This window comes from Cheilinus undulatus, linkage group 7 (assembly GCF_018320785.1).
Source record: "Cheilinus undulatus linkage group 7, ASM1832078v1, whole genome shotgun sequence".
Classification (NCBI taxonomy): domain Eukaryota; kingdom Metazoa; phylum Chordata; class Actinopteri; order Labriformes; family Labridae; genus Cheilinus; species Cheilinus undulatus.
Window position 1 is genome coordinate 36,178,546 of NC_054871.1, and position 21,107 is coordinate 36,199,652.

Below are 21,107 nucleotides of genomic sequence, written 5' to 3' on the forward strand. Positions count from 1 at the left end.
AGGGCCCAGTCACTGAGTTTTTCAGGGGTCCAGCCAAGTCTGTGGGCCGGCCTGCTCCCACCCCATCAAATACAGGGTAAATGACAAGAAATTTGTTTTAAAATATAAATCAAAGTACTTCATTTGAGGCTTTTCACTGCATGAGAGTTATTTCATAAAAAGAGCAAGGAGGCATGGCACTGCTTGTACAGAGGGTGGGAGGTCTATAAGGCATCCAAAATGTTTGGGACAGTGTTTTTGTCCCAGACAGATCAGTTGTTCCAGGCATGTAACAAGTACATGCAGACATGCTCAAATAGATGCAGTTATACCAGGAGAAGCTACCAGCGGATGGGACTGCTCAAAATTCCCTGTGGCGACACTGCAATCATGTGACGTCAAAAAAGTTGTGGGAGTGGCCAATAAGTTGATTCTGTTGATGTGTATTATCACATGTGCTCAGTCCTGGAGTGTCTCTCATGGGAAGAAGTCAGAAAACGTGTCACTGGTTCTGAATTAAACTAAAGCCACAGTTAGAGTGATCTGGGAGCTTTTAAAACAAACTCATATACTCATCAGGACGTGGGCTTTTGTCGACCCTCACCTGTCCTCCAGCAGGACGCGGGCACGGCTCAGCTCAGCCCGGCACGGAACGGCTGCTCTCCTCTGAGCTGAGTGGTGCGGTCAACAGCGCTGTCACTCTGACAGTGTCTCCAGTCATGAGGAGAGCCGGGATCAGGACTGCGCCACTATGAGACTGGATATAACCAAACAAGCACCGCAGACCGAGAGGATCCGAGCGCGTGTGGATTATTACGGCAAAGGGAAAGCAGCAGTTTGCGTTTTACTCTTACGTCCATGATCGGGAGGGCGAGCGAAGTCGGCAAAGGTAAGACCATCCAAGACCAGATTATTACTCTGTCAGAGCCCTGACCTGAGGTCAGAGATAACATTTAGAAGTTTTTAATGACTTCAACTCATTTGAAGAGAAAAACCTCAAGAGATAACGCAGTGCAATCTGCCATGTATTGACATGCATTAAATTGTTGGGTAAAAAAGTAAATTGCATATGCAGACATTCCACATGCCTAAGCATGCACTTACAGACAAATCAGTCAGGAGATGGTTTAAGTTTAATGATAGAAGAAAACAGATCAAGTTAACTGTGTGATCTGCAGCCGTCAAATGTGGGTCATTATTACAGCACATAACTTTTTTTTCTTATAAATAAAACATCTATCCCTGTAAGGTTTTATCAGTGACTGCTAAAAGAGAAATATGGAGGATTATAACTGTATGAAACACCAGTTTGTTTTTCCAGTCACTATTTTGCACATGAAGGGAGATCATGGTTGTTGCCAGGTTATAGCATTTGCAGGCAAATATTGGCGTAAATGTCTGGTGCAGCAAGCACATAATAAAACTATTTATCTGCCTTTTTGCCATCATGCATGACTTCTGTTAAAGGAATTCATTGCAGGATGATCTGTACAACCTTCATGTCCTCTGTGCCTCCATATCACAGCCCCATTACTCTTATGAAATAGCCACACTAAAGTTGTACGATAATGTGCTGGGTTATAATATGATGGCTATCACTTTAATATTATTTGTAATGCAGTGTGGGGTGATTCCCATATTAGAAATGAATAGTCTGTCTTTAATCAATCAAAGGTTAATTAAAGATCTGGTTCAAGGTTTTTGTACGCAAACTTTTTCCACTGTGTAGCTTAAAACATACATACACTGGTGCCGTACATGGAGGAAAATAATGTTCTTGTTATCCTTTGATTTTCATGACAGCAGCTTTGTATGTTTTTCATTATTACCTACATTCTTGCTGTCTTTGAGAGATTAAAGAAAACAAGTGTCTATTGTGTAGAGAGAGCTCATTCTGATTAAACGGAAGTGGAGAATCATTTTGGGAAAACATTACAGAAAACGATCTGTTGGACTGAGCTTCAGCTCAGCAGTGACTTGCTTTCCTGTCCAAGTGTCTATTTTAGGTACATCACTGTAATGTGTTAAGGCAATTTTTAACAGTTCTCTGTATTGTTTGCAGAGCCACAATCCACTTGCCAAGACTACTACATGTGGGAGGAATGTGACTTTAGATGCCTTCACTAGATAAGCTTTTATTTTGACAGGATGATAAAGGTTACATAAGGGACAAGTGTGCTGATAGACAAGTGTTTAAGATACTACATGTATGCTGTGTGACATAGTTTAATATATTCACGCTCTGACAGCTGTATCATTGCTATTTATAGGAAGAATATTGCTTGACTGCAGAGCAGGTCTTAAAGCCAGTGAGTGCTGTGCTCATCATTATCTGGTGGCCAGAAAAACTGTTGTCATGAATACACAAGCTGGGGGTGATGCATTTGTTTTAATGCAGCTTTGGAAAAATTACACGTGATGACACAAGTGCAACATTTTTCAGCCAGGGCATCTTTGATTACATCAGCTATTTTAGGCCTTTATTTGCAGTGAGGCTAAATACAAAAGGGTTGCAATGTAAAACACGACAACAGCTATCCATACGTAGGTCAGGACAGATTTTATGTTACAAACAGCAAAAAATCATCATCCAGATGGAAGCAGAATTTATTGGGACATTCCTGAGATTCCAGAGACCCAAATTGTTTTGTGAATATGAAGCCAGTCACTTCTCAGTCACATGATCACTCTCTTCTTTGCTGTCATCAGCCATAGAAGTGCTGTTTGCAAACCGTGTGTACAGTAAAGGACACCATTCATTTAGCCTTTCACTATCATGTGCATGTCTTCCAAATACTTGCCTTGTTTTGTTGACAGGATAATCACTAGAGAGACTTGGCATCAGAAACAGATGTAGCGATGGCAGGTCTATCCTGACTGCAACATCCAAACCCAGTTCCAACAGAAACACCAACTGCATGTTTTGAGTTGCATCATTTAAATGAACATCCTTCTTATTAAGTCTTCCTAAACAAAATATCATGCGTTTTTCTTGGTAGTTAAATTCCACACCAGGAGCGTGTTTAAGGTTAGTCAAATCAAAGTGTCACAGTGCTGCCTGAGTGGCTCATAGCTCTGTCACAGTAAAAGCCTCTATCGGTGGTTTTGCTTAAGCAGCCAGCTGTTGGTTAAAAGCAAGAGCCTGGAAATTTCCTCTAGTGTGAAACAAACAGGCTGCAGCCCGCTACCTTGTCTTGCAGTGCAGTGCTATAGTAGACACATGTGGACATCACACAGACAGTTTTGGAATAAACTACCGTAATAATATTTGTTGACATCAATTTTATTTACCGAGAAGCTCTGCCATTAACAATCTAAGGCAGCGGTAGCCTGTCAGCCCAACTCAGACTAGCACATTTTGTCTTGTCGCTCTGGTTGGCCCATCATGAATGTGACAGACAGAACCTTCCTCCAATCACCTTCAGTGACTTTTTTGAAAAGTCCTGCCCTTCCCAACGCTTTGTATGGAGGCTTTCCCAGATGAATATGAAATGTATCCATGCAATAGATATACGAAACAGTCTATCTGGTATGTCAGGTTAATAACACTCTAGCGCTGCTGATACTTTGGTTGGGGGAGCTGGCTGAACTACTCCTCTTCCCTGTCCAGCATTACAACAGGCACCCCAGATGTAAAGGACCCCTTAAGAGGGCAAAAATGTACAAGTTTTGTGCGGGCTTTTATTTTGAAGGTGGGTCATGGTCAAAGAGGATATAAAGAGACCAGCAGGTGGTCAGAGTGAACTGATTGAAGGAAAACTCATGCCACTTTAGCAACCAGGTGGAAGGTGCACAAGGTATGCTGTGTAATCTTTTAAATGTGTGGCATTCTGTGATTTTTTCCTTGTGTATGTATAGTTGTTGCGTTGCCCATTGTTTCTAGGCCTGTAGGTTTGCCTGTGTATTTTGATTTGTTTGCCAACTTATTGAACACAAGTAATTAGGCCTTTTTAATGTTTTGTATTCACTTATTTGAATATAGATTTAAATAGTGTATGTTTTCATTGTTGTTTTTAACAGATAATTGTGTAAATGTAATTTTTGTAAATCCTTTAATTGATTGGAAATATGACATTTTGCTTGAGTTATGTTTAATCATTATTCAGCTTTCTAATGTCCTTTTTTAATGTTCTGTTTCTCACAGCGCTTACAGTGTCTTTTTGACATTTGCACTGCTATAAAGGAAAATAAAAAGGTGTCTTAAACCATCAGTTTGAGAGCCTTCCATTGCTCCAGCTGGGGATGCTACACCAGATTGTTGCTGTCAGCCATTAGGTTTAACATAGTCTTATTTCATCTTTTCTCATCCTGGAAGCCTGTTAAAACATCAGATTAAACACTGCAGTGTAACAGGTAGATAGAAGATATACAGTGCTCACTTCACTTGCTTGGCTTTCACATTGAGGTTTTTACAAACACCAAGTGAGCTTTCATGTATTTTTCACAGAGGAGAGGCTTCTGCGTAGCCACTCTGCCATTCACCCGTATTGATGGAGGGCTGTAGTCATGTTTGTCCTTCTGGAACTTCGTCCACTCCTCACACAGGATCTTTGGAGCTCAGAGTGACCATCAGGTTCCTGGTCACCTCTCTTACCAAGGCCCTTCTCCCCCGATTGCTCAGTCCTGGTTGTGCCAAACTTCTTTCATATGAGAATTATGGAGGCCACAGTGCTCTTGAGAACCTTCAGTGAGACCAATTTTTTTCTAGTCTTCCCCAGATTGGTGCCTTCAACAATCCTGTCTCTGAGCTCTGCAGGCAATTCCTTCACCGCATGGCTTGGTTTTTACTCTGATATGCATTGCTAGCTGTGAGGCCTTCTAAAGAGAGGTGTGTGCCTTTCCAAATCATGTCGAATCAATTTATTTTACCACAGGTGGACTCAAATCAAGGTGTACAAAGATCTCAGTAAAGACTGAGAGACATGGAAGGGACCTGAGCTGATTTCCATGTGTTTTTCAGAGGGTCTGAATACTTATGTACAATTTGATATTTCAGCTTTTTACTTAAAACAAATGCAATATATATATATATATATATAATTCTGTTTTCACTAAGCCATTAAAGGGTACTGAATGTAGATTAATGAGAAGAAATATTTTTTTTCCACAGTAGCATCAGGCTAAAAAAACTGAATTGAAATTGCACTGTATTGCATTGAACATGCATTCAGTGCACTGTACTTTCCAGAGTAGATGCCATGACTCCCTCTGCTCCTCACTTAAATCAATAAGTGTTTTGGTGAGGGACAGAGCACACAAATGTAAGGGAGGGTACGTTCAATTTACCGTGTGACAAAACCTATGAGAGAAAACCAGCACAACACAGCACAAAAATCATTTGATTTTGATTATCTGATTTTATTTATGAATTACCTACAATATTATTAATGAAGAAATATAACAGACATTTTTAACAATTCTATTCATTCTTCTCTGTTGAGACAGGAATTGTCCCCGTCACACCAATTAAATCCCAGCCCAAAACAAACAAAAAAAAATTTCAGTCATTTTTTTTCCACTCAACTGTGACAAAAGGCATGGAATCTTGTTTGAAATGTATTTTGCCATCCATTGCCTTTCCCATAACTTGACTGGATTTGAATTCAAACAAGAATTTAAATATTTATGGTGTGGATTACGTAATAACTGCAGTGACATACCATCAGGGTTAGGGGAATTAACATACCTTAAGACTGGCATTCCCAATGACTGACTCAGAAACGGTTTTTAGCCTCCTCTATCTGTTGAACAACAATAAATCCAGAAGATTTCTTGTTAAAACTGTGGTTAATTTTCATAGAGCTACTGAAATGGTGCAGGTGAAGACAGATGTGGCGTGGCTTGTGTAGACAGCTCTAATGATTAAAGATCCTTCAGCTTCTCTTTATAGTCCCCTACGGGAAATTTGTTTAGCAGCCAGGAAACAAACATAAAACACGCAGACAACACATTGACAAAGACTCAGGTACAAAAACATTAACTACATGCATGCAAGAGGGCATCCAGAGGCATTCTTTATGCCCTCTTCACTGCAGATAGTCATCAGCACACTCTGCAGACAGTGTGTGCCGATGACTCTGTCATCTACTGCTGTGCATCTAAGCTTTTTCAAATCTTCAGCATGCATTTGACCTTGTAGGAGAACAGCTTTGTCACCTGCAACTTGTTACATATGCAGATAAAACTAAACCCCTGTTCTTTATATCCTCAAGAACAGCTACGTTTGTTTCCAAAGATGGTTGATATTTACAGCTGGTGTCCTTTTGAATACTTAGGGCAGGGAACATCAACTAGATTTGAAAAAGGGCCAGGTTTTTCCCATACAGGCACTCTGGGGGCCTTCTCCACAATTTGGCCCTACAATCCAGCCGTCAGGGGCAGAATCTGGGCTCATTGCTGAACATAGTGATCCACTACATGTTCAGGTTCCAATGCAGGTGTGCCAGTCAGGCACCTGGTTGTCAGCACCTTGAGGTACCAGAAGCTCAAAAGAAGAGGTAATAGCAACAACAGAATAAGCTGTCTGGCACTGGAAGAAAAGATATGGAAAACATTTCAGAGCTCACATACTCAGCTCTGGTGCTTATCCCTCAAATGCATGTTTCTTACAAATGTGGAACCATTTAAAAAGGAAATAAACAGGCTTTCCAATGATACGATTTATTGCCAAGAAGCATTGTTACAACAATGAAATTATCTACCAAACACAAATTTCCGTACTTTTTGTGTTAAGTTTATTTAGGGATTTACGGACATCAATCAGATATGTAAGTGGAAATGAGAGGCTAAGTCCTGCCAGAGCTAAAAGCACACAGGCCTTAATATGTGACCTTTAATCTTTTAAGTCTGAGTGCCCAACCTCTCTGTGTTTGACATTGTGCAACTTGCTCCTCCCAAAGTCCTCCAAGTTGGGGAAAAAAATCACTAATCTGCAGACTGAATTTAAGCTGAAAAACTTATTGACCCTGAATGTTTTTGAACCCTGAGTGAAAAGGCTTGAATCCAAACTCTCTTTGCAACTGACATAGCTGATGTATTATCATCATCTTATCAATAAGTGAACTTTATGAGACTGAGCATTTTTGTTCTTGAAATTGTGTGTTCCTCTCATTCTTTGCCTCGTCTCCTTTGAAAAATAGATCTCTGGTCTCAATGGTGATGACCGGGCTGAGTGAAGGTTAAGTAAAAAGCATTAATAAAATGATCCAGAAGGCAAAGTGAAAAGGCTGCCTGTAAAGCATATATATTCCATCAGATGAGCATGAGATGAATAACTGAAAATTGTGTCAGACATGCCTACTGTGTGGACAAAATATGAGAAAAGTTGTATGTATCGCTTCAAGTAGTGCATGGATGTATAGACAACACTTTGAATGGTATACCTATAGGAATAAGTGACTTCCAAACATGAGTGCCTGAGGATCTGCCTTTTCCTGCTGGCTGCTTGCTTTGCTTTATTAAAACTCTGTTGTTGTGACTTTATTTGGTCTGATATGATCATTCTGATATCATCATAATCTGCTTTTGTAGTTTAACATACAAATACAGTAGGGAACATGCTGTATCAGGTGAAAAGAGCCACACCTTCCTCTGTTTACTGTTATGTCAAATTATATATATGTACATTAAAATTGTGGACAAAAATATAGTAGATTTTCTGGGTGTGATCTGAGGATGCTATCAGTAGCTCCTCTTGAACAGATTAAGCCCTAGGCTGTTTGTCCACACAGTAACTTTCTCTACTGGTCTGCAGGAGCTTCACAGCGTCAGAGTTTGTGAACTATTTAACTCCAGTAGTATGTGAAGGCAGGCATGGTTTTATGTAGTTCTGTGATTAGCCTAATGTAGAGGGTTTAAAGGATAATCCGTGAAATATGGAGTGAGTTCAGTTCTACAAACAGAGTTTTATAGGAATGATGGCCGGAGGCATTTCTGTAAACAGAGCTAACTTCTCCCAGACTGCTGAGACAATGCTGCTCTAATCAGCTGCTCCTGTCACCCTGACAGACTGTAGCATCCACTGTCAGGAAAAAAAGAGTGCTGGATTTAAATTTGATAATTGATGTTAAAATTATTTTATACAAACTACACTGACTGTGTAACTCCTGAATGGAAAGAGCAGACTCCTGTCACAAGGCTGCTGGTGGAAGGTATCTGCCTGGTGCAGAGTTTACAATAACATCTGCTTCACACCAGTCACGCTCGCACTGGGAAATCCAAACAGCCCCACTTCATTTATTAAGGCTCAATTTATATAAAAATGTCTTGAAGACATCTATCAAGGGGTGCAGACAGGGTGCTGGCTCAGATGTTACCACGGATACGTAAACATGGATAGAATCCATTTTATTCCTCCATGTGTGATTAGACGCTTGTGTTTATGCACTGTCGGGGTTATAAAACTGACTTTTGGGGCTTTTGTTACAATTGACTCAATGACTTATTTACACCACTGTCTATTTTATGGTGTTGAGCTTGTGCTATAGACCTGTGGCAATGAGTCTGACTGAAACACCTGAATTCAGTGATTAACAGGTGTGGTTAAATATGTTCATGTAGTACACATTGAACTTCCTCATTTTGATATTTACTTTTTATTTTTTTTGCTCAGAAATAGATTTTTTTTAAATGTAGTGGAGTGCAACACTAACCCAAAAATATAATCAAATAAAAATTAAAGTTATTGATTTCAAAAACAAGTAAAAAAAAAAAAATACAAGAGATAATTATCATTATGTGAATAAATATAATTAGTTACTTTCCACCCCTTATTTTCACTCACATCTTCACATGTGCATCTATGTGAAATAAATAGCTTAATAGAAAACTAGAAAAGCACTCGCACTTTAAAAGAATCCTGGATCCAGACAGTGATCCAGATCACTTCCAAAATCCAATTTGCTGATTACTCCCCCCCCGGTGGGGTGGAAACACGGTGAGGCAAAGCATTAGTTTCGCTATGTGTGGACTGTCATGGCAGAAGCATTGCCTGCCGGTGCCAACAGATGCATTTACAGTCTCACCCATGGTCTCACCAGACTGGAAGTCATGGCAGAGGGAGAAAATCCCTCTATTCCTCCCAGCATTGTGAGTATTCTCGCTACAATTCCCTGTCTTTCTCTCAGTTACGCTCCGACTCGTCTCCTTGGCCGGGTGTACGTCTTATTTTTTTAATTTTATTTAACCTTTATTTAACCAGATCATTTCCATTGAGATCGAGATCTCTTTTACAAGGGCGACCTGGCCAAGAGGTCAGCAGCACACATCATAATAGATAATACATTTCAGTGTCAGATCACAACAATGAGTTAAAAACAAACTGTACTATAGAAAGTGTATAGGTATTTGCAGATAAAGTGCTGGAAAATGACTCAGAAACAAATCTATAAACACAGGCACTGTTCTGAGGTCTCACGATGTCTGTCATTTAAGTCCAAACAAAATGCTTGTTTAAATCTTTTTCAAAAAGATGACTACATTTTAATGATGTTAACCACTGTCAGTACAGATCATCAGCTGATGGATCATGTACAGAGACGGTTTGAGTCGTAACGGTACGTTAATATGTGAATATATCTAGTCTACAACAGTTTATATGACAAAATATAAAAAGTTCAGAGCTGTACTATGAGAATTTACTGCATTAAAAATTAAGAAAAAGTTCAGCTAGTGTTAAAATCAAACTAGATTAAGTCAGAAATCCTGGGTGCGCTGATCTCGTGTTAAAATAGGCTGCAGCCCGAAGTTTTATGAGCACATTCAACAACCACAAAGCGATGTTTTCACAGGTTACCTAATGTAAGAAGTAGATTAATAACTAGAAACAGAAGAGAATGAACTGTGCTAAGGCTTCGTATTCACAAAACTTCAGCTTGGTTTAGTTTCACATCCATCGCAGATAGACCAGGCTGATGTGAGCATTCAGGCTCTGCTTTGTATTCTTAAAATCAGGTCCAGATAAACATCAGGAAACTTGATTTGTGGCCAGATACCAATATCCATAGACCAGTGGTTCTCAAATGGTGTGCCGTGGCACACTGGTGTGCCTTGAGGCAAGTCTTAGGTTTGCCTTGAAAATTGGTCTGACTTTACATAAGTATCCATGTTAGCAAAAGTCAGACCATAAAAATTCATAAATGGGTATGGAGAATATCCATGCAACACACTCCTCTTTGTAAAACAAGCTAACAAGTTTCGGGAGTGAGAAAAGTGGAAGAAAATTAAGAATATCCTCTGGTGGGACACTCCTGGTGTCTTGGCATCCTTTGTGCAACCACTTCCCTTGTTACTTGTCCATCTTAATAGGAGCGACAGAGAGAAAATAGGAACAGCGTGACGAGGTATAAACCTGGGGAACTGCAGTGCATCACTTGCAGAGTGTCAGGATGCTACAAAAGGAAACTCTGTAATCAAACTGATATAGCTGGCACTTGCTCACATTGCATGCATTTGGGACGGGGACATGTTGCTACTTGCTACACATGCTAAAGAGGCTATTTTGCAAGGACATTAATATGGTGTGCCTTGAGACGTCAGCTTGCTTTTTGGTGTGCCTTGGTCAAAAAAAGTTTGAGAACCATTGCCATAGACTAAGAAACAGTTTGAATCTCCGTTGAGTCCGAATATTTCGGATTTAAGCAGACATTAGTCCATTTTTCTCCGGTTTTCGCCCACTCCTCACGGAGCAGACTTTGTTTTGCAGCCTGGAGGCAAGCAGCTGAGCCGTGCGCTGACGTGACGTCAGTACAACCCTCTATTGTTGTGTGTGTAGCTCCACCTTTTTGGTATGGATAGGTAAGATTGGTACCCCTACGGAAGGGTGCAGAAAAGTGGGACCATACTGGTCGGTTTTTTGCGACCCTTTCCAAATTTTGCTCTATGGAAATGCAAAAAAAATGCGTTTCGCACCGAACTGAGCCGGACCACTTGGTGGAAACGACCTATTTGTGTGTGCTGGTGGCCCACCACATGCAGCAGGTGCCCTTTTAATTATTTTCACCCCTCACCCTAAACATCCTGAGTCCACCCCTTGGTAGTAAACGTGCTTTGCACTAAAGCACTTGTAAAAGTAATGTAAAGTATACAAAGTGTAATTGTGCAGGAGGATAAAATTGATGAAATCTGACTTGATTTCAGTCAGATAAATGGAAGTGTACATACAAGGTAGGATTTTTTGTGTGCTTTTTTTAGGATGCTCTGTATCAGAATAAGCAACCAAACACAACCAGAAGTGTCTCTATTGTATCTGCAACACATTATAGAACTTATCCAGTGAAATACTAGTATATGACAGTTTGTTTCATATACTACAATTTGAACTCTGAATCAATCAACCCTTTAATGTTTCAGTAAATGATTGTTATTCTAACAAAGGAGTTTAAATAGGAGTTTGCAAAGTTGATAGAAGTGTGCCATTGAAGGCCATGAAGCATCTCCCCCTCCACACAGAAAACACGCTCTCTGTGCCATGTAATCTGATCTATATCACCCTCTGTACCCTATCCTCCATCCATGTCTGCTTGCTGAAAGAAACAGAAAGAGGCTGAGACATATTACTACCATTTAGATAAAAAATAGAAAGCAGAAAGGTCAAATAAAATCACTAACATAATTCCTTTGCCTTCTTCTCTTGTCTCTGTATACTGGTGGTCTTAACCATGACCATAACCTTAAGAAAATAATAAACTTGATCTTGATGTTATTCTTGTTAGACAGCTCTACTTATATAACAGATGGATAGAGTCTTTTCCCTTGGCCTGGAAACCTCCTGGTTGTAATTTCTTTTATGGGGGGATTAATCTTAAAAGCTTCTGTGTTGTTGAGTCATTCTAAAGATTTTTCATGAGCCATAGTAAATACTGTGGCTTTGATCCAAGTGCCTTTCAAAGATGATGCACATTTTCTCCATTTTTCAGATCCTTTTATTAATATTTAAGAAACCTTTTATCAAGTGAATCATTTTCCAGTGAATCATTTTAAACTGTTCTGATACTTCCTTGTAAACAAGAGCTGCATCCAGCTGGGTCATCATAGCTATCTGTCTCCTGTCTGGCCTTCAGTACTCACTCCCTTAACTGGTCTACAGTGTGAAGAGTTTTGTGATCCCATTTTAAAGTTTCTTTCAGGAACTTTTACTTTCTGTCAGTTTTTTCTTAACCTTGTAAACTAGATTTGCCAGAATCCATGTCTGTTATTTAATCTTGCAAAACTTCAGTCTGAACCATTTCTGCCTGGTCTTTGAATAAATGAACCAGTCAGCATCATTTGAGGTGAATGAGGTGGTAGCTATGGGTGGGGTTTCATTGCAGGCCGATAAACTAGTGGGGACCAGCAAGGAGATTAGCTTAGATGTAGCTGTAGCTGCATTTTTATCAGAATGAAACATTTCATTATTGAAAGAAACAAGGGAACACTAATGGATTTGCTCAGTGGGAAAGATGTTTTGATCTTCTTCTGACCAAATTCAGCAAAAATATAATTACTAACTAGCTCCACTGATAGCAGGTAATTATAAAGACTGCCTGTCAAGCACATGCCGTGACCCATTTTTGCCACTTTTAAGTTATTTGTGCCACTTTTTTAACCCATTTTAACTGCATTAGCTGCCCATTTTTGGGACTTTTTTTTTAACGATTTTAAACAAAAAACAGATTTTTACCCTTTATAAACCATTGTTGCCATTTTTCACCCATTTTGGCCACGTTTAACCCTTTTGTTGTCAACTTTTAACCACTTTTCACAAGTTTTCTCCCACTTTTCTTTCTTCCTTAACCCATAATTGCCCCTTTTATTCCATTTTTGCTTCTTCCAACCCATTTTTCCACATTTTGCTGATTTTTGACACCTTTACCACATTTTTGCAGCTTTTTTCTTTTTTTTTTTCCTTTCCCAACTCATTTTTCTTTCTTTAAGCCCATTTCAGTCATGATCACTTTGTCAAGTAACACAAATGATTTGTGGTTATAAATATTTCTCTTTATCAGCAGTTGTAAATTAGCACTTATGCTGTTATTTATGTTTGGTGGTGTGGCTGTTCTGGGATCCCCCTGCCCTTCCACAAGCCTACGAGGAAAGCATCAAACAGGAATAGCACACGCTCCTGCTTGATGCCTTTGCTGATAAGGAGAGCCTGAGGCAGAGAGAGAAGCAGCAAAAACCCAGAGGAGAGCAGACACCAATGTCATCAGATGACGTTGATTAAGTCAGAAGCAGAATAAAGGAGGAGCTGGGGTGGAGGAGGGTTGCAAAAGCAGCATGCAGAGTGAGCAGCATGCAGAGCCAGGGTAGAGCAGTTTACAAAAGGCAGCCTGAGTGCAACTAGCCAAAAGCGGGCTTAGAGCAAATCAGCTAGCCATCAGCTGATTGGGTCTTGCGTGAGATCAGCTGATGTCAATATTTAGTAGCACTTGACCCCATTGCCTGCCTGAACTAACGCTATTCATTTGGCTACTTCACCTGTTTTTGTCACTGTAACCCATTGTTGCCACTTTTCAACCATTTTAGCCACTCCTTGCCCATTTTTGACACCTTTAACCCATTTTGCCACTTCTTAACCAATTAACCAATTATCACAATTTTCTGCTCATTAATGGCCCAATTTTGTCTTTCTTAACCCATTTTTACTACTTTTATCCAATTCTTTCTTCATTTAACCCAATTTTTGCCACTCATTAACCACTTTTCACCTCTTTTTTCACCATTTTTTTTGCCTATTTTAACCCATTTCTTGCCAATTTTTTCATTTTTGTCTGTTTTTACAATTATTCAACCATTTATTCCTTAGAGTTATTTGAGTTCCTTCTACTTTATTCTGACTTCCTGTAGGTGCATATCGTAACTTAGCAATGAAAACTGACATCACCTTCCAGATGGTTTAGTCAATGTGCCCATCCACAATGTGGATGATGATTGGCCCATGATGAATGTCACAGACAGAACGTCCAGTCATCCTCTGTGATTTTTCAGAGGTTTTGCCCTTACCAAACACTGACTAAGAAGTGTTGGCCAGCTGAATGTGAAATATATCCCATGCAGTGGATAAGTGAAACAGTCTATCTGGTGTGTCAGGCTAGTTTTGTGCCTCCTGGAGACAAAAATGTACCTTTCATCCATCACTGAACATATCCTTCACATGTTTAATTGGTGTTTTCTGATAGAATAACAAGTCTCAATTCTATCAACTGTAAATCTGTATATGCTAGCAGTGAAAAATATAAATAAAGGTCATTTTGACCCGGTGCTGTCAATTTCCTTATCTGACACCTACCATGTGGCAATGCTTACAGGTTTTGAAAACAGCATTATAGACTTGATAAGTCCTCATGCTGACTGTTTATTTTACTTTTGTAGGTCATGGAAAGGCATCCTTATTAATTTCAGGACGTTTCATTGCCACTTAAAGCCCCTCTGCCATGCTACAATAAGTATAGAACAGACAACAATGAGGTTTTCTTCCCTCACTGTTATATGAAGTGTCATCAGTTTTAAAAATCTGCAAAAGATGATGACCAATGTCATCCTTTTCTGAGCTGTGCTCAGCCCTAAAGCTATTTAGCATCCACGATGTAAAAATAACATTAGGGACCATAGCAGCAGTGCAGTCAACCAAGCTTACAGTACAAGTTTTGTGTCAATTAGCAACATTATCCATCATGAGCAGAGGCCTCGCTGACGGATATGTCCCAGTGATTCAAATTTAAAGACCAGACACAGCACTTAACAAGAAAAAGATGCTGAATAGATTAAGAAATATGCATAATGGGCTCATATGTAGTGGTTGTGTCAGTTTCCATCAAACAAAGGCTACATTCTTTAGCTTCATTTAGACAAATCTTTGGGCTGGGATAGTTGAAGAAGACTTCATGAACTGTTGACCTTATTGGAGGGGGGCCCTTATACAGTGTGACAGGTTATGCTTTGTGTAAAAAAGCCTTGATGTCCTCACCTGTGGAATACAAATGGGAAAGTGACTACTCTTTCATGCTATTTCATCACACTAATTTCCTCCACCAAGGAGGTTATGTGATCTGGTGGGTTTGTTTGTTTGTTTGTTAGCAACATAACTCAAAATGTCATGGACAGATTTTCATGAAATTTTCAGAAAATGTCAGAAATGGCATGAGGAAGAACTGATTAGATTTTGGGAGTGATCTGGATCCCTGTCTGGATCCAGGAATTTTCGAAAGGATTCTTTACTATTGGGAGATAGGGCTAATGGCGGAGGTCTGCACTGTTACCACTTTACACCAGGAGATGAGTAACTTTAATCCCAGCAGCATGTTATTTGTGTGTTTCTATTCAAAGCTTTGGAGTTTATAGAGTTTGGAAGATGCATGCCCGGTCGAGGAGACGAGTCGGAGCGTAACAGAGGGAAAGACAGCGAATTGTAGCGAGAATACTCAGAATACTGGGAGGAATAGAGGAATATTCACCCTCTGCCATGACTTCCAGTCGTCCGGTGAGACCATGGGTTCTTCCGCCATGACAGTCTACATGTAGCGAAGCCAATGCTTTGCCTCACCGTGTCTCCACCCCACCGGGGAGGGAGTAATCGGCAAATTGGATTTTGGGAGTGATCCAGATCACCGTCTGAATCCAGGAATGTTTTTAAAGGATTCTTCACTATTGGGAGATAGGGCTGATGGCGGAGGTCTGCGCTCTATGAGTGCTTTCCTAGTTTCATCCTGTTACCTTATGCACATTGTTTGCTTTACATGTGTAACACTGTCCTGGTTTGATAAGTGGACATGCCAGAGTATAATAAAACCATCATCTTAATTTCCAGATAATAAGCTAAATTATATGAGATTACAGTGCCTATAAAAATGTTCACCCCCTTGGATCATTTACCCTTTCATTGATTTTATAAATTAATCATGGTCAATATAATAAGGCTTATTTTGACAAATAAAATGACAAAAAACTCTTTAATGTCAAAGTGAAAACAGATTTCCACAAACTAATGTCAATTAGATGAAAGTATGTAATGTCTGCCATTTCTGTGTAGGTTTCGCTGTCTGCTTTGGGTCATTGTCTTGCTGGAAAATAAATCATCTACCAAGCAGTAGTTCTCTTGCAGATTGAATAAGATTGTCCTCCAGGATTTTCCTGTACTTTGCCACATTTATTTTTCCTCTGCCTTTACAAGTCTTCCAGAGCCAGCATCCGAGAAGCATCCCCACAGCATGATGATGCCACAACTGTGCTTCACAGTGGGGATGGTGTGTTTGCGCAGTGTTTGTTGTTCGCCCAACATAGCATCTTTTCTGATGGCCAAAATTCATCATTTTGGTCTCATCAGACCAAAAAGCTTTCTCCCACTTGACCATGGAGTCTCCCACATGCCTTTTGGTGAACTCTTGTAGAGATTTAATCTGAGTTTTCTTCAACAATGGCTTTCTCTTTGCCACTCTGCAGAGCCTCTCCCATCTTATCTGCTGAAGCTTGTAACTCCTTTAGAGTAGTCATAGGTGTCTTGATGGCCTCACTCACATCCAGACGAACTGGCAAACTGAAGCAAAAGACACAACAATTTTGGAATTTTAATGAAAATCTGTACATGTTAATGACTTTTTTATGGCATCAGTTTCGAACGAGTACACCCAAGAAGTCTTCTTAGAGGTTTCGAGGGCAAGTGGAGCAACAGACCAGACATCAGTTGTAGTAGTAAGATTTGCTATACAAATAAAGTTGAACTGCCCAAAGATCATTGTATGAATTATTTCTAAGTATTGTATCATGATTTTAGTTAATTTGTGCAAATCTAATTCTAACAATTTCTGGTGAATCAAGAATCCAAGGTGAAACAATGTGAAAGCTTTAATCAGAAATCAAGACAGTGATTACAGAAACATGATTCAAATTCAGTCAAAAACAAACTTGCAAAAATGTTCCCAGTGTAGGACATTCACCACAGTTAAAGGACGATTGCAGACAGCTAAGCAGTCAGAGCAACGTCTCCGGTCTACTAAAGGACAAAAATGACACTGTCCAGAAGGATGACTGTAGAGGTTAAGCTTATGACCAAGACAAGTTTGAGTCATAACATCCATGAGGCACAAAAGTTTAAGAAGGATTTAACAGCAGTACATGAGTCTTGATTCCAGTGACAGCTTCAACTTAATGTGAAAGTACATGGTGAAGTTTTACCCATTAGTGCTATTTGATTTCAGAAAAGGATTGTTCCAGTGGTTGGCTAAGAAAAGGTATTGAAGGAGTAATGTTTAAAAACATTAAACTTCTTTTTTTAATTCATGTTGGTTATCATAAGATAATCCTCTTCAATCCATGCATCTATAACCTCCAGGGAGCTTTTAAAAAATTCCTCTATGACGTGATGTTGAAATGAAAATGTCATCCTGTCAGAGTGAGCTGAATTTCCTTGCAGTGCCGATGGCACTGTAGTAAGAAAGGATGAGTCATAAATGACATTCCTACGATCGGTTAACATTTCACAAAAGCAAATGAGCCTCTTATTAAAGTGAGGGAAAGTGAATTTCTCATAACTTGTGGAAACATTTCAAAGTTACTGTAGATGAGCGATTACACAACTGTAAGAAGAGTGGGTCTCTTTATTTTTGTTATCCTCATTTTTCAGATGCAAGAACCTGGTGGAGGCAGGAAGCATCAACGACCCAGCATCACCTGAGGAACTGGAAGGTGAGTTTGTGAATGTTGGACAATCAGAGAGGAAAGTAGGCTAGTAGGTTTGCAGGCAGACTGTTGGCATACATGTTTCACCAGCAGCCAGTTTCCACTACAATGCCCATTTGATCTGGACCTCATGTTCTGCCAGACACCGCAGAGAAACTCATTTTATAAGTGATGTTAAAATATTTACCTTACCTGTACAGAGAGAACGTGTCACATATCAATTAAGTAATTAAAGAGGTGCAGGTGTCGGCTACAGGTATCCCACAATGCTGAGGGAGGACAGGGCCTCCATAGGCTGAAAGCCAGACATAGGGAACCCAGACACAATTTCCATGTGAAAGAGGGGATGGAACAGGATGGATCCGGTTACCTAGGGCAGATTTCAGTTCCCACAATGTATACACACTGTATCCAACCACAGTTAATAGAAATACTAGCTCCTCTTTGGGGCAGCAAAGTCAGATACCAATCAGAATCTCAGTATCTGTTGACATACACTCTTGCTACACATAATTGGTTTTCAGTTATAAAATAAAATACCCACATTTGTAAGAGCAGCTGCAAAAACACTGATCAATAAATCAGTCTTGATTAGTGTATTGCACATTATCTCAACACTTAATAAAGAGGGCAGGTCTAGACTGTACTCTTGTCCAACAAAAGTATTATTTGCAAAGAAAAAAGGTAACATGCATTGATGCCGGGTCTTCTGAGGATATGTTTAGCCTTGTAGCATCATGCAGCTATGCTTTCACAGGAAGGATTTGTCTTCTGCAGGTGTCATGCACACTCCTGTCAGTGGTCTCGTGTCTTTCATTGATTATTGATAAACAGAAACTTCTATGTGCTCTTGTTACTCAAAGGATAAAAAAGAAAAGAAATGGTTTTAGTCAGGTTTTCACTTCTGTGTCAAAAAAACCCATTGCATGTTGTTTTTTAATGTTTTTTATATTAATCAAAGAACAGGACAGTGGATAGAAGAACATTGGCAGAGGTGGAAAAGGTGCATGACTGTTAGTAAAAGTACAGTTTCTCTGGTTAAAATTTACTTAAGTAAATTAAAGGTATTGATCTATTCTACTCAAGTAAAAGTAAAAACTATACAATTTGACAGTTTTACAGTAACTACTGAGTACTTCAGGCTACTGAGGAGTTGTACAGTCAACTATGATATTTACTTACTGGCAAGAACAACAAGAGAATAGATAGCCGACCAGGTTGTTCAGGTAAGTTCACACCTATATAACAAATTAAAATTAAAACACAGAAAAATTGATTGTTAATTTAACTCATTTAGAGTTTAATTTAACACTTTAAAAGTGTCTATATTGGTTCACGCTAGTACACAAGTAAATTTTTGACAGTGTTAGAAATTTGACAGTTTCACAGTTTTACAGTAACTCTTGAAAATCTGAGGCAAACTGGGTCTCCTCTGGAGAACAAAGCAGCGAGCCAACCTCATGTCAAGACAATGCATATTAAAGAATATGCACTATGTGTCCTTTAAGGCCAACTCAGGCTACACGAATTCAGCTAGATTTTAGCCCAACTGCAACATCGGGCCCGATTTAGAGCGTCGGGAACGGCAAACGGTCTAGTAGTGTGACATAATTAACAAAGTGTTCAAGACGCCCCACGACCATGATTTACCAAGATTAGCATGTCAGAATTTTTCTTACATTGTCCTCTAGTTTGACACCCTGTCCTGATGTCAACAACTTGAATCCTAACATTATCTTTGCATCATTATTTACAAGATTAACTACTTTTTATTCCCTCTTATTCCCTAAGACCAATGTGTAAATTTTTTTTAGTTTATTTACATTATCACATGTGTACCTTAAGTCCTATCTGAAAGAGAGCCAGTCCAAATTGTCCTTCTCGTGATACATCCGTAATTATTATTTATAATCCAGTCCATAATTGTTTCTTATTTCCCTTTTTTATGAGCAAAAGACCGCAACAATCACGTAGAGTGCTTCTGTTGTAGAGTGAAAGACACTCTTTGACAATGAAAGGATGCAGTGCTGAGTATCATAGGCAGCTCCAGTGATGAATGTGCAGAGTGGAAAACTGCACTGAGGGGTTTTAAAGTTGCAGCTGAAGTATGCAAATACAAAATGTCGCCATAATCCCACACTGATAAAGTTGCCTCAACCAGGGTTTCCTACAATGCAGAGGAAAGTATGATTTATTTCTGAAGAAAAAAAATATTTTGATGAAGTTTACTTACAAAGTTTGAAATATGGTTTTTAAATGTAATCCTTTTATTGATCCAAATGCTGAGATATTTATATGCTGTCAGTCTTTCTGTATAGGTGCCACCTTTAGCAGGGATGATGACACTCTCAAGAATCAATGTTTTTAGCTCTGGAAAAGAGTATGAATTTAGTTTTCTCTGCTTCAAAACTAATCTGTGTTTGGCTAGAGCAATTTCCAAGTCATTAAAGCAGTTCTGAAGAGAGCAGAGAGCAGATTGTATTTTATCAGAAGTGCAATAAATAATTGTGTCATCTGCATAAAGAGGAATTTTACAATTGGAAATCACAAACACAATATCATTTATATAAAGGATAAAAAAAAAACACTGGACCAAGGATGGAACCTTGTGAAACACCATTTGTAAGAGTAAGAGAAATAAATTCTGATTTTATATTTCCCAGTGCTACACACTGCTGTATGCCCATAAGATAGCTCTTAAACTAGCTATAAACATTGTCATCAATGCCAACAGTATCAAGCTTTCTTTAAAGCATCACATGATGAACTGTGTCAAAAGCTTTGAAAAGGTCAATAAAAAGAGCTGCACAGTGCTTCCTGTTTTCCAAGGCTGATAAAATGTCTTCTGGGCCTATTGTTGTTCATACCTTGTGTTTCACCATCTTTGTGTAGTGGAGTAACAAAGGCAGAAGTCCAAGCTAAGGGAACAGTGCCAGATAAAATAGAAAGATTAAAAATATCCATAATGAAATTGGCTAAACTGGGAGGTGCAAGCTAATAATGCACTGAGGACCTTGTCAGAAGAAATAGACTGCAGCGTACATTTTGGCCCAGGCGGAATTATCAATAATGGGGCAATGGGGTCCTGTGTACATTTTATCAGATAAACTGCCAGCAGCATTAAAATGACCAGTACACTTGCGTACAAAAGACTAACACTATGGCATTGCAACTTTCTCTCTTTGCTCCAGGTGATGCTGTGGGTGGTGGCATCATTGCTTATGTTGGCTGAAGATGTGTTTTCTGAAGAAGACAATAAAGAGGCTCAGTCAGACCTCCAGCGCGTCCTCAGGCAGCCCTCCTGGTCTCCCTCAGAGGATCAAAAACAGGACAGAAGCTTCCACACACTCTGGCCTGAAGCCCTGGGTCAGTATTTCAGCTGTCATCTGTATAATATAAGTTAGATTATGCATAAAAAAAAAACATTTTTGATTTATGATTGGAGCATGGCATGGATTAAAATATCCTTTCAAGGT

The 21,107-nt window shown here is 39.3% G+C and overlaps 1 protein-coding gene across 1 annotated transcript in view; it reads left to right on the forward strand.

The window, feature by feature from the left end:
- The first annotated feature begins 837 nt into the window (after positions 1–837).
- The window catches only part of LOC121511704 (artemin), a 29,238-nt gene continuing 8,968 nt past the window's right edge, over positions 838–21,107 (forward strand). Inside the window, exons 1-4 of the mRNA XM_041790465.1 lie at positions 838–868; positions 17,576–17,637; positions 17,888–18,016; positions 20,823–20,997. Of these exons, the coding sequence (XP_041646399.1) occupies positions 838–868; positions 17,576–17,637; positions 17,888–18,016; positions 20,823–20,997 (397 nt within the window). The remainder of the gene's footprint in view (positions 869–17,575; positions 17,638–17,887; positions 18,017–20,822; positions 20,998–21,107) is intronic.